Source organism: Aethalodelphis obliquidens, unplaced genomic scaffold, assembly GCF_003676395.1.
Source record: "Aethalodelphis obliquidens isolate GAN/ISIS:26980383/991018 unplaced genomic scaffold, ASM367639v1 scaffold41, whole genome shotgun sequence".
Taxonomy (NCBI): domain Eukaryota; kingdom Metazoa; phylum Chordata; class Mammalia; order Artiodactyla; family Delphinidae; genus Aethalodelphis; species Aethalodelphis obliquidens.
In genome coordinates, this window is record NW_020837985.1 from 2,565,857 (window position 1) to 2,580,620 (window position 14,764).

General features: G+C 47.2%; 1 protein-coding gene across 1 annotated transcript in view; it reads left to right on the forward strand.

Annotated features, from left to right (window-relative positions):
• Nucleotides 1-14,764, forward strand: part of FER1L6 (fer-1 like family member 6) — a 126,208-nt gene that overhangs the window by 64,226 nt on the left and 47,218 nt on the right. Inside the window, exons 19-20 of the mRNA XM_027132392.1 lie at nucleotides 7,141-7,275; nucleotides 9,740-9,889. Of these exons, the coding sequence (XP_026988193.1) occupies nucleotides 7,141-7,275; nucleotides 9,740-9,889 (285 nt within the window). The remainder of the gene's footprint in view (nucleotides 1-7,140; nucleotides 7,276-9,739; nucleotides 9,890-14,764) is intronic.

Genomic DNA, 14,764 nt, shown 5'->3' on the forward strand with positions numbered 1-14,764 from the left:
AATATCATGAAAATGACTCTACTACCCAAAGCAATCTACAGATTCAATGCAATCGCTATCAAATTACCAATGGCATTTTTTACAGAACTAGAACAAAAAATCTTAAAATTTGGAGACACAAAAGACCCCGAATAGCCAAAGCAGTCTTGAGGGAAAAAAGCAAAGCTGGAGGAATCAGACTCCCTGACTTCAGACTATACTACAAATCTACAGTAATCAAGACAATATGGTACTGGCATAAAAACAGAAACATAGATCAATGGAACAAGATAGAAAGCCCAGAGATAAACCCATGCACCTATGGTCAATAATCTATGACAGAGGAGGCAAGGATATACAATGGAGAAAAAGCAGTCTCTGTAAAAGTGGTGCTGGGAAAACTGGACAGCTACATGTAAAATAATGAAATTCGAACACTCCCTAACACCATACAAAAAAATAAACTCAAAATGGATTAGAAACCTAAATGTAAGACTGTACACTATAAAACTCTTAGAAGAAAACACAGGAAGAACACTCTTTGACATAAATCACCAGAAAATCTTTTTTGATCCACCTCCTAGAGTAATGGAAATAAAAACAAAAATAAACAAATGGGACCTAATGAAACTTAAAAGCTTTTGCACAGCAAAGGAAACCATAAACAAGACGAAAAGACAACCCTCAGAATGGGAGAAAATATTTGCAAATGAATCAGCAGACAAAAGATTAATCTCCAAAATATATAAACAGCTCATGAAGCTCAATATTAAAGAAACAAACAACCCAATCCAAAAATGGGCAGAAGACCTAAATAGACATTTCTCCAAAGAAGACATACAGATGGCCAAGAGGCACATGAAAAGCTGCTCAACATCACTAATTATTAGAGAAATGCAAATCAAAACTACAATGAGGTATCACCTCACACCAGTTAGAATGGGCATCATCAGAAAATCTACAAACAACAAATGCTGGAGAGGGTGTGGAGAAAAGGGAACCCTCTTGCACTGTTGGTGGGAATGTAAATTGATACAGCTACTATGGAGAACAGTATGGAGGTTCCTTAAAAAATGAAAAATAGAATTACCATATGACCCAGCAACCCCACTACTGGGCATATACCCAGTGAAAACCATAATTCAAAAAGACACATGCACCCCAATGTTCATTGCAGCACTATTTACAATAGCCAGGTCATGGAAGCAACCTAAATGCCCATCGACAGACGAATGGATAAAGAAGATGTGGTACATATATACAATGGAATATTACTTAGCCATAAAAAGGAACGAAATTGGGTCATTTATAGAGACGTGGATGGATCTAGAGTCTGTCATACAGAGTGAAGTAAGTCATTAAGAGAAAAACATATGAATGCATATATGTGGAACAGAAAAATGGTACAGATAAACTGGTCTGCAGGGCAGAAATAGAGACACAGATGTAGAGAACAAACGTATGGACATCAAGTGGGGAAAGTGGTGGGGTGTGTGTGTGTGATGAACTGGGAGATTGGGATTGACATGTATACACTAATATGTATAAAACAAATAACTAATAAGAACCTGCTGTATAAAAAAATAAATAAAATTCAAAAATTCAAGAAAAAAGAACAATAACAAAGTAAAAATACTTTGTTATTGTTAGGAAACTAACAGATATGTTAGAAAGAATGTAAAAATAAAATTATAAATTAATAAGCAACGGGAAGGTACATCAGTACCACAATAGTAAAAAGAGGAGGAGGAGGGAAAAGAAAAAAAAAGGGGGGGTTTGGGCCTCCCTGGTGGCGCAGTGGTTGAGAGTCCGCCTGCCGATGCAGGGGACACAGGTTTGTGCCCCGGTCCGGGAAGATCCCACAGGCTGTAGAGCGGCTGGGCCCGTGAGCCATGGCCGCTGAGCCTGCGCGTCCGGAGCCTGTGCTCCGCAACGGGAGAGGCCACAGCAGTGAGAGGCTCGCGTACCGCAAAAAAAAAAAAAAAAAAAAAAAAGGCGGGGTGGGGGAGGGGTTTGTGGAGGGCGGAGCCTAAGCAAGGGCGAGGTTTGCGCAGTCGGCGGGGCCAATGTTCAGGACGCCCAGGGCCTGAAAGGCCCCGGGGCCTGTGGAGAGTGGGGCTTAGGCTGAAGGAACAGAAGGGGCCCAGCCGTGGCCCCCACCCTGGCCTCAGAGGACAGGGGACCTCACCTGGGGACCCAGCAGGCTTCCTGGGCTCGAGTGGGCGGGGCAAACGCCCTCCTCTCCTCTCCTGCTCCTCCGGTCTGGGGTCTGGGAGGGCCCCTCCCGACTGCCTGTTCTGATCTCCCCGGCCTCCCTCATATGCCCCCAGGACCAGTACGGCCGGTGGGGAAGGGGGAACCTTGGAGGGCAGGGGACCGGCCTGGGAGCTCAGCAGGCTTCCTGGGCCCGAGTGGGCGGGGCCATCGCCCTCCGCTCTTTTCCCGCTGCCCCCCAGGGCCCCTCTCCAGCCTGTGTCTCCTGATCGCCCCCCCCCCCCATGCTCCCAAGGACCCATGCGGCCTGGAGGGGCCTTGGAGCAGGGGGAACCAGCTTGGGAGCTCAGCAGGCTCCCCAGGCCCTCCACTCCTCTCCCTCTCCTCCCGGAGACTCCCTCTCACCTGCCTCTCCTAATCTCCCCGGCCTCAGGGGCGCCGATCTTGTCTGGCCTCCACTTCTTCTCCCCCCTCGGTCCCCCTCTGTCCTACCGGTTCACTCTGGGGTCCCTCCTGTCTCCTTGGGGGTCAGAGTTTCCCACCAGCGGCCGGCAGGCGCGCTAGTTGTGTGGAGACGCTGACCCCGCGTCTTCCCACGCCGCCATCTTCCAGACTCCGCTCCTGCACAGTGCACGATGCAGTGGAGCTCGGCAGTTCTCGGTGCAGACGAATCAGCCACACTGTGATAAACCCCATAGTACTGAACCTCCAGGGGCCACAGGCAGAGAGGGGTTAGCTCTGCCTGGGAGGGAAGTCGGGAGAGACATCAGACGGAAGGTGACTGAGCATGAGAACGAGAAGACTTCAGACTCCTTTCTCCTCCCTGTGATTTAAGAGGTAGTACATAGCGCGGTGGTTAAGAGTATAGACTCTAGAGCCGTAGTGCCTGGGTTCAGCTCTCAGCCCTTCCATTTATCGGCTGTGTGACAGCAAAATCCTCTTTGTCCTCAATTTCTTCATCTGTAAAATAGGGATGGTGATATTGTATATGCCTCCCAGAGGGTGAGACACCCAGTACAGTGCCTTGTTTATAACAGCTCCTGTGTGACTGCGTTATTATTGCCATTGAGGCTTCCCACCAAAAACAAAGGGGATTCTCAAAAGGGGGATCCCTGGGACTTCCCTGGCGCTCCAGTGGTTAAGACCTCGAGCTTCCAGTTCAGGAGGCACAGGTTTGAGCCCTGGTTAAGGAACGAAGATCCTGCATGCCACACAGTGTGATTAAAAAAAGGGGGTGGGGCGGGCGGAATCCCTGGAGGCCTCCTATGCCTGCACAGCTGTGGAGTTCCAAGCCCTCAGAGGTGATCTCAGGGCTCTGGGTGGGGTAGGGGGTTTGACTGAGCTCCCTTGGCTCCTGTGTAGTTCTCCTTCTATTTTGCAACTCCACACAGTATATTCATTTGATTTAGAGGCATTTCTCAAAGGAACAGATGACATTTGTTTATCAAATAATCATTTGAAAGGGAAAACAAGTTCTGTTGAACCCTGGACTTTGCCTCCATACTTTTGAAACAAGTACCTAATTTTTGCTAATGATAGCTGTCATTTATTTAAAATCTCCCTCTGTGACAGGCATGATGCTAAGCATTTTATATGCATTTTTGGTTACGTCTAACTGCAACCCCAAAGTGGGTATTATTAGTGTCCTCATTTTGCAGACGAGGAAGGTACGGCTTGGAGACTCTTTATTTAGAAGATGGTAGAGTCAAGATGGATACCCAGGTTGGTCCAATTCCAAAGTTATTTTGCTTAACCACTCTGCTTCCGTTTTGGTAAGAAAGGGTTCTGGTTTCTCTCTCCTGTTTCAGTGTGTGCTGCCTCGGTGGGACTGATCTGTGTGTGACATGCCCCACTCGTGCATTCTTCAAGGTGGGGAAGGCTGAGCCTGGGGGCCCTGCAGTCATAGCTGAGCTGGTCCACCCTACACCTGGTAGCACTTCTCTGAATGGACTACGTGTTGCTCAAGGAGAACTATCTCTGAAGGGAGGGTCCTGCAGCCAATCCTTTATAAGTGACTTAATGGTACGAAATCTTTCAGGAGGGGAATCCAGCTATTTCACATGCCACTGAGGACGTGGAACTTGGAAATCTTGTGATGATAGGATAAAGGGAAAGGGAGACAGCTCCCAAAGAGAAAGGTTTTGGGGATAGAAAGGGAGAAGGACTATGTGGTAAGAGGGAGGCTTAGAAGAGAAGGACAGGGGATCTTAGAGGGTGGGGGGCATGGAAGCTGAGATTTCAAGCAGTCAGACTGACGCTGAGTCCTGAGGACACCAGTGGTCTCGTTAGATACGAGTTACCCTGGTGACCAAAGCTGGCACGTGGTAGGTATTCAGTAAATGTTTACTCATTTATTTTTTATTTTTATTTTTATTTTATTTTTTGTTTTTGTTTTGTTTTGTTTTTGTGGTACGCGGGCCTCTCACTGTTGTGGCCTCTCCCGTTGCGGAGCACAGGCTCCGGACGCGCAGGCTCAGCGGCCATGGCTCATGGGCCCAGCCGCTCCGCGGCATGTGGGATCTTCCCAGACTGGGGCATGAACCCGTGTCCCCTGCATCGTCAGGTGGACTCTCAACCACTGCGCCACCAGGGAAGCCCATTTACTCATTTATAAATGAGTGTGGCTGGGGTGGAGGGGGGCGGACAAAAAGCACTTACTGAGCACCTACTGTATGCCAGGCACTTAAAAAGCTTTATCTTAGACAGTGGTCATAACAACTTTACAAGGTGGGTACTAACCCCACTGAAATGAGTAAGACTAAGGATCAGAGAGGTTAAATCACCTGCCCAAGTTGGACATAGGCAGGTGGTGACACTAGGGTTCCATTACAGGGGGTCTCTGATTCTAAAGCCACGCTCCATCCATGGTATCTCACTTCTTCTTAAAAGCGTTAAATTTAAGTGTTACCATAATCTCTCCAACAATGTCACCGAACAAGTTTATAAAGCACAACTCCTTAAGGAAGCCCCGAGGAAATGAGGTGAGCTGTACTCACCTTGGCAGAGAAGTGGGACAATGTATTTTGTTTGGGTGAACGTTTCAGTACTTCTCGAAGGTGGCCACATCATCCTTTTAATCATGGGACAGGCCAAATTCCACTCATTTAGTCATGCAAGTAGCTACTGAATACCTGCTAAGCACAGGATGCTGTGTTAGTGCCTAATACTGAGCCTAGCACTTTGAAGGAATAAATATATGATGAATGAAAGAATGAATGCTGGCCTCTGGAATCTTATCAAGTGGCAGTTATAGCCCAAAGTGCCAAGGAAGCCATCAGAATATTTCTGTAGGAAAGATGCTGTGAGAATCATAAATTGCTTTGGTGTCACACTGTTGGGTACAGGTTGCAAAAAAGATCACATTTCTATTTTCAAAAGCAACATAAAAACACATAGTTCTTTGTGATGTCAGTCACCGACACAGGGGAACTTTGCATTGCAATGCCTTAACTGCTGTTCATAGGTTGGTTGAAGCCATTCTCTTCCTGTCCAAAAAATTAAGATTTTCTCTGAAACGTTATGTTCAAAACCTCACTGTGTCTGATGCATAAAATACTCTAAAGGCAAAAAGCAAGGAAGGAAGGAAATTGTGGAATGCATATTTTATGACTGATAAAAAAGAGCAATACAAATATTTTTTCGCAACCACAGTGCAAGTGATTTAATGCCATGACTAGAAATGTCTCTTGATGTAAAGCTCTGAGATGACAGTTTTATTTGGGCTTTGGAATCTAAGCAGTAGTTAGTTCAGGCCAGATCTCTCTCCAGTCCCTCCTGGAGAGAATGGTGAGAGGTAGGAGTGGAGTGCAGAGGTGGTGTGGAAATTTCCTCAGGACCCAGCAGGAGCTGTGCAGTCTGTGTTAACCTGAGAAATCACCCATTTGCCTGCACAGGAGACTGTGACTGTGGCCTCTTTCCAGGACTGGCCTCACACATGAATGCGGCAGTTTCTGCCTAGGTACAGGCACCTATCCCTGCAAGCAACCTTAGCCTTTAGCTCTATGAAACTGGCAAGTTTCCAAACATCCAATTAAATAGAGGATGCAAGCTCATTACACTCTACCTTCTGAAGGTACCACCTGAATGGCCTGGCAGGGGGCTCTGAGTCACTCCTAGGTGAGCCACTCATGGTTCTGAACCAGTCATGTGGGTTGTGGTCCTTCTTTGTCCTTTGGTTTCTCCATCTGCATAATGGGTGCAGCCAACTTCCAATGTCACAATTTGCTATGGAAGAAAGAATGATGTCATGCAAAATGGTGAAGGTTATTTTGAAGACCCTGGTCAGGTCAATGCAGTCGAATAAATATCCACAAAACAGAATTGCATGTAAGGAATATTAGATTGAAAATCCACTTTCGAGTATTTGATGACGAAATTTTATTTGTTCACAGTGAAGAATCGCTAGATCTTCCCCATTCTCAGTTTGCCCTTTCATAAAATGGAGATAATGTGAGCATCTACTTGGTGAGGATGGTTGAAGGTAGTAGCCTGGGCTTTGGTGCCAGATGACCTGGGTTGAATCCCAGTTCTGCCATGTGCCGGCTCTGGGCAAGTGAGCCTTGGTTTACATTTCTACCTCCCAGAATTGTTGGGAAGTTTCAGCAAGACAGTGTATGTGAAGTACCGCAGCCTGTACACAGTACGTGCTCAATAAAGGGTAGCTGGTGTTATCATCACAGCACTACTGTGAGGATTGAATTGGAATTATGCTTGCAAGTAGGGTGGTAATCAGGTGGGAGTTCTACTCATGAAGCTTATATAAGCTCCTCCAGGGAAGGGAATCTGCATCCCTAGCATCTGATACTCAGTAGCACATCAGTTTCCGTCGTTGCTTGAATGTTGAATAAGTGAGCAATGGTGATGAGAATGTGTCCTCTTTACCCTTCACGGAGCCCTCTCCAACCCAGTCGAGCGATGTTTTGCTTTTCTTTTGGCCCCAACTTCCAGGTCATTTCCCAGACCCTCTCCCCCACCTGGAACCAGATGCTGCTGTTCAATGACCTGGTGCTGCACGGAGACCCAAAGGAACTGGCAGGATCCCCGCCGTCAGTGGTGGTGGAGCTGTATGACAGTGACGCGGTGGTGAGTGTCCCAGGGCTGCACTAACTGTGCCTTGCTAAAAACTCCCTGTTCAACTAACTTCCTTTATTTAACCAGCCTGTGACTATGCCCAGAGGCAGTCCTCACCTGGGAAACACTGATCTACAGAATCTGGGAAATGGATGATGACCATTTGCTTTACTAAAGGGTTTTTTGCTTAGATTTCCCTTTGGATTGCAATTTAAATAGAATCTGCTTCACAAAAGTTCAGTCCACGTATACTTCTTCAGGAATATAATTATTATACCCAGCCCCCAGCTAGTTCTATACCTTATTGATGCTTATAAAAATGTCCATGCCTTTTGAAAATAGCAGGTTTTTACTGATTTCGCCTGGTTGGAAGGAATGGATATATTGTCACTGATTCAGCATTTGTAACTGGGCCTTTTTTTTTCTTCTTTGTTTGTTGCTTCCAAGCCCTGAAACAATGCATTCAGCTCTATCTCATTTCTGTTATGATATTAGCCAAACCTCTTTCTCTCCAAAGATGTCCGTGTCCTGAAACAGCAGATTCAAAAGCTTACTGGAGGGTTTTTTTTTTAATTTAATTAATTAATTAATTTTTGGCAGCATTGGGTCTTCTTTGCTGCACGCAGGCTTTCTCTAGTTGTGGTGAGCGAGGGCTACTCTTCATTGCGGTGCACGTGCTTCTCATTGCGGTGGCTTCTCTTGTTGCGGAGCATGGGCTCTAGGCGCGAGGGCTTCAGTACTTACGGCTCGCGGGCTCTAGAGCGCGGGCTCAGTAGCTGTGGCGCACGGGCTTAGTTGCTCCCTGGCACGTGGGATCTTCCCGGACCAGGGCTCGAACCCATGTCCCCTGCGTTGGCAGGCGGGTTCTTAACCACTGTGCCACCAGGGAAGCCCCACTTTGTTAGTTTTTAAGTGTGACTGAGCTAAACCCATTTCCACCTCAACCAAGCTTCCTTCTACAGCCGGGAATGCAAATGCTTGTTTGTGAGTCCAAAGGCAATGAAGTAGTGCAGGTACTAAAACCCAGCCTCAGCCAAAGAAAATGTGGGCACTGCCCTTGGACTTGGAGGTCATTTATCCAAGAGTTTTCACTCAATAAATATGTAATGAGTGCCTGCCCTGTGCCAGGAGATACAGCAGTTCTTGAGATAAATAGCAAAGCAGCCCCACGCTCCAGCCCCATGCTGCTCGTGGGGGGAATGTGGACTGAGGCTCCTGGGAGCAGGGATGAGGAAGAGGCAGGAGGTGACCCCATCAAAGAGTTCTTAGAGGGCTTCCCTGGTGGCGCAGTGGTTGAGAGTCCGCCTGCTGATGCAGGGGACACGGGTTCGTGCCCCGGTCCGGGAGGATCCCACATGACGTGGAGCGGCTGGGCCCGTGAGCCATGGCTGCTGAGCCTGCGCGTCCGGAGCCTGTGCTCCGCAACGGGAGAGGCCACAACAGTGAGGGGCCCACGTACTGCCAAAAAAAAAAAATAGGTCTTAGAGAAACTTACCTCCTACGCTTACATATGAAGCTATTCTCATACGCTCTTTTACTACTGAGAACAATAGGGCAGAATTGCTCTATTACCTAAACATGCTGACCTTAGTCACCATCACCATCATCACCACCATCACCACCATCACCACCATCTCCATCACAGTACTATGGACTGAGCACTTATTGTATACCAGTCATCGTGGAAAGCACATACATCGTTACATTAATCGTCATGGCCCTGTGAACAAGGCCCTATGCTCTTTTTAAAGCATGAGGTTCAAAAAAGGTTGAGTAGGGCTTCCCTGGTGGCGCAGTGGTTGAGAGTCCACCTGCCGATGCAGGGGACATGGGTTCGTGCCCCGGTCTGGGAAGATCCCACATGCCGCTGAGCGGCTGGGTCCGTGAGCCATGGCCGCTGAGCCTGCGCGTCCGGAGCTTGTGCTCCGCAAGGGGAGAGGCCACAACAGTGAAAGGCCCGCGTACCGCAAAAAAAAAAAAAAAAAGGTTGAGTAACTGGCCCAAGTCCATCGATCTCCAAAGCAATAGATTTGGGAACTCCAACTCACGTTTGCCTGGACTCCAAACCTGTGTTCCCAGCCCCAGGGGTTCCCTGCTCTGGAGATCTTCTGGAATATTTGGTGCCACCTTATTTCTCCTTTTCCCCTTCAAGTCTACCCTGGGTGATTATTTTTACTTTATTCCACTGAACTCAATACACTGAGGAAAGGGATAACCCCTAAGATCGCCTTGAGCCAGGAAGCCCCTAAGATGACCCTCTTAGGGTTTTCCCTGCGAGCCCAGCTGGATTCTGCTGCTCCCCAAGGCTGTGGGAAGAGGTGAGAGGGGCTTAGCAGAAGAAGAGAGTGAGATCGTAGCAGGAGGGAGACACTGAGGCTGACAGTTTTGTGAAGATGAATTACAGAATCACACCGACGCAGATCAGAACCAGGTAGGTGACCACCAGGGACAAAACTTCATTTCTTTTCTGCCCTAGGGGAAGCCAGAATATTTGGGTGCCACCGTGGCTGCTCCTGTTGTGAAGCTCGCTGACCAGCACTATGAACCCCCCAGGCTGTGTTACCACCCCATCTTTTGTGGGAACCTTTCTGGAGGGGACCTCCTTGCTGTATTTGAACTGCTGCAGGTAAGTGAACCAGAAGTGATATCTGCACTGGCCGTCTATCTAGTCTCCCTGGCCAGAGAAGCAGCCTCATGGGAAGGGTATGTCCATCACGTTATGCCTGGTCCCTCCCTGCTGTCCTGTGTCTGGAGACGGCTCCTTCTGGGGATCTGGGAGACGCCATTTAGGAACTCAGGTGACGGGTTATTCCCAGAGCCTCCACGCTACAAGTCAGAGTCCCAGGATGAAAGGTCCATGTGGATTTGGCCAGCAATGCTTGAGCAGCCCTATGCGTCAGACCCTGAGCTCCATACAGACCACAGGAGGATATAAAAGGGGAAGGGAGCAAACGTTTGTGGACGCTCCCACGTGCCCTGTGTTGTGTTTGCTGCCTCGCATACCTCTCATCACACTGAAACCTCCCTCAGTCCTGTTGAGGTAGGGATTATGATTCCCACTTTGCAGATAGTAAACTGAAGGATTAATGTAATTGAATGACTTACCTTGTCATGCTGCTAGTCGGTGGTTGAGCTGAGAGCTGAACTTAGACCTTTAAAGCCTTCTGCTCCTTACACTGTATCACAAAGTTTCCCAAAGACATCGAGTCCTTAGTCTGTCCCACTAAGACATCGGGGAATTTATGAACATATGTCTAGGAGGACTTTTTCAGAAAGCAAAGGCAGGATACTTAGGGAGGGAGGCTGAGCCTCTCAAGTCTGGCTGTCCAGTCAAGGACCAAATAGGACAGAGTGGTGACCTGGAAAGAAGTGACCAGGTGGGCCTGTATCAGGCCCTGATCATCCTCCCTGGACATCCCACTCACTGAGGGCAGGTGGCACTTAGCCTTTGGGTCAGATCAGTCCCTCTCTAGGAAAGCACATTTTCCAGAAATTCCAATTTAAAAAAATCTCTAGTAGAGAAACTAGAAGACAAACATTCCCAAGACGTAGCAAATGAGTGAGAGGGAAGGTGCTGGAGCTGGATCCCAGGAATACGGATCTCATTCCCACCACTTACTGGTGTGCGACTGTGGGTAAGCTGCTTTCTCTCTCTCTGTTTGACCTGCAAAATGGAGATGATAATTAACCTGCCTAAAGTGCCTGGCGTGGAATCAACACTCAACAAATGCTACCTATTTTATTATTATTAATATTATCATACCATGGAATATTAAAGCAAAATATCTAGTCCTATCTGTTTATTCAGGTGAAGAAATTGAGCTGGATAGAACGGTAATGGCTCACTGGATATGGTAGGTCGGAGCCTAGAATCCAGTGTACAGATTCCCCCGAGAGCTGAAGAGGCTGAAGGGCATTAGAGGACAGGAACAGCTCGCTACGGGGTTAGACACACTTGTACTCAAATCCAAAGTGCCCAGGTGTGCGGCCTGGGAGCTGCATATGCCTACAGAGATGAATTCTGAAGTGCACCCAATCAGCCTTTGACTGTCGTCTGGTTTTTGTTCCACTTGAGGAAGAACTTTTTAAGGCTGGAGTGGCTGCCTTGGAGAAAGAGCAACCTCTCTCAGGGGAACTGAAGCTGGATGAGCTCTTAAAGGGACAGAGTAGCAGGATCACGGGCGTCAGCTCCAGCTCTATGATGCTTGTAGTGTAGGAGGGGAGGAGAGAAGGACTAGTGAACTCTTTGTCTTACAAATCTTAGCTTCTAGGATTCCAGGATGATCAACCAAGTGAGAGTCTAATAGAACCAGCTCTCACCAGATGGATGTGTGTTGCACAGAAACATGGACTGTCAGAACTGAAAGGGCTCTTCAAAATCAGCTGCTGCAGTCTTTCCTTAATTGAGAGTCCAGGTGATTTTAGACCGTCAATGAGTCAGAATCTTCGGTTGAAAAATCTTAGGTTGAAACCAGGTAGAGCATTAAATCACAGTGAATTAATGTCGAGGGAGTGTTGCCTTTTTTTCTCAGGTTTATTGAGATATAATTGACATATAACGTTGTGTAAGTTTAAGGTGGGCAACATGATAATTTGATATATGTATATATTGCAAAATGATTACCACAATAAGGTTAATGAACACATCCATCCATCACCTCACACAGTTAACCTTTTGTGTGTGTGTGTGTGTGTGTGTGTGTGTGTGTGTTGTGAGAACTTTTAAGATCTACTTTCGTAGCAACTTTTAAGTGTACAATACAGTATTGTACTTGTAGTCACCATGCCATGCATTAGATCCCCAGAATTTATTCATCTTCAAACTGGAAGTTTGTACCCTTTGACCACCTTTACCCACTTTCCTCACCTCCCTACCCCTGGCAGCCACCAATCTACTCTCTGTTTCTGTGTTTGTTTTCTTTTTTTAGATTCCACATATAACTGAGATCATACAGTATTGTCTTTCTCTTTGACTTATCTCACTTAGCGTAATGCCCTCAAGGCCCATCCATATTGTTGTAAATGGAATTTTGCCTTTTTGGATCCTCCTAAGTACCTTTAGAAGAAAGTTTCACGCCCATCTGTGTATTACACGTTTCTTAACCTGCAACCTTTCTTCTTCAGAAAGCATAGGCTTCAGCTTCAATGCCTCTAAAGAAACATCAATGTTATCTACAAGAACATTTCTCAAAGTCTGCTTCTTGGAACACTGGCCCCTCCAAACACAGTGAAAAGAAATTTTAAGAAATGCTACACATGACATATTCCAATAACATTATTTTGCTTTCATTGGTTTTCTTTTTAAAGTTACTTTCCATTGATGGCCAGTGGTACCTGTTTTACTTAGCAACTTGAAGTTTCCTTTCTAAAAATGAAATTATATCTAATGAAAATGTTTACTAGATAATAACACAGGTGGTAAAAGTGGTAGAAGAAAGACTGATTTGGGAAAACCAGCTTGAGTACAGTGCTTTCATTTTACATGTCAGAAAGCCGAGGCTCCAGGTTTACTGGGTGGGATTCAGTCAACTGCTCTTTTCATTGCATGAAGCTTCCTGAAGGGAGTTCCCTAATCCATCAATGAGGGGCTGGGCCAGCTGATCCCAACAGGCCCTCTGAGGTCCTGGCTTTCTCCCAGTTCCACGGCCCCACCTCTGATTCTCCCGCCCTCCCTCCACCGTGAGCTGGGCAGACTGGTTCGAGATACGGCTGCTTCCTGACAGTGGGGTGTCAGAGGCAAGCAACCGAAGAGACACAATTCATTAGGGTTTCATGAGGACTTCCTCTCAGTTGATTATGTGTGCAAAAATTAATTTGATCATCAACGCCACTGTCTCAGCATGTGCATCTCCTGCACGCCGGGAAGGCGGGAGCTGGAAAACGCCTTCATTTGTCACCAGCAGCTCTCAGTTTCTGTCTGTGGGTGGTTCACCTTCAGCCCGTCTGTCTCCATTACTGAAAGGCTTCCCTGTCTCAGAAGAAGGGTGTAGTACCTGGGTTCTTCAGTGCCCCAGACTGAATTCCTTACCTCCATTTTCCTCCTCTGCCCAGCTAGCTGACCCTGTTTTCCCAGTCCTGGCCCACTGTCCCCCTGTTCTCCTAGACTCTCTGCCTTGAGAATTCACACTCAGCTGTAATTCTTCACTCTGGGTTTGTATCCATGGGCAAGCCAATCGTTCCAGCCCGGTGACTGTCCCTTGTTCCTGTAGACCCTCGTTCTCATCAGGATCGTTCCACTGGCCTCTTTCCTGGTCTCCTAGTTTCCTCCTCTTCCTTGTTTGCTTCATCCTCCGCATTCCTTTCAGAACGCAAGTCCACCATAGCACTCTCCTCTTTAGACAGTCTGTTTCTTATCTCCAGGAGCATTTCCCAAAATCTGTATCTTTGGAACACAAGTCCCTCTAAATACAGTAAAAACAAAGTTTGGGGGCTTCCCTGGTGGCGCAGTGGTTGAGAGTCCGCCTGCTGATGCGGGGGACACGGGGTCGTGCCCCGGTCTGGGAGGATCCCACATGTCGTGGAGCGGCTGGGCCCGTGAGCCCCGGCCGCTGGGCCTGCGCGTCCGGAGCCTATGCTCCGCAACGGGAGAGGCCACAGCAGTGAGAGGCCTGTGTATTGAAAAAAAAAAAAAAAAAAACACAAAGTTTGGGAAATTCTTCATATTATGTCCCTCTTGGGACTTTGAAATGCCCGTTACCATAGTAAAGACTCTGAGAAGTCAGCTATAAAGAAACTTTTGAAATTTCTTTCTTTTTTGAAATTCAACATTTCCCAAATGTTTGTGAGTACAAATATTTTCTTTTTGCATGGTAACTCTTAACATTTCATGAAAAGAAAATCTAGCCCATAGGAGAATGTCAGATTTCCGTAGCTTAGCATTTAAGCTCTCCCCAAATTACTTTGTCTTCAAACTGCCTCTTCCGGCTCACATTTCAGCACAATTACTCTGCACGTACCGTGGCCTCTTTACAGCAGACTATTCTGAATTCTCAGACCTCAGCGCACAGATGTGCTTCTCTGCTTTTGGCCACGCTGTCACCCTATTTCGAAATGTCTCCCTGCTCTGCCGACTCCACCCCCTGCACTCTATTTACCTATTTAGGAAACTGATCATCCTCACAGTTCAGGACAAGAGTTGCCTCCTCCAGGCAGCTTCCCCTCCCCCACCTCAGTCAAATGTTTTCTCCTCTTCCATCCTACGTCACTTTGCCTCTTTTTCTATTTAATCCAGGCTTTTATTTTTAGGATTTATTTATTTATTTTTATTTTTGGCTGCATTGGGTCTTAGTTGCAGCACGCAGGATCTTCCTTGCAGTGCCTGGGCTTCTCTCTAGTTGTGGCGTGTGGGTTTTCGCTTCTCTAGTTGAGGTGCACGAGCTCAGTAGTTGTGGCGTGCAGGCTTAGTTGCCCCGCGGCATGTGGGATCTTTCTTCCCTGACCAGGGATCAAACCAACGTCCCCTGCATTGTAAGGCAGATTCTTTGCCTCTGGACCGCCAGGG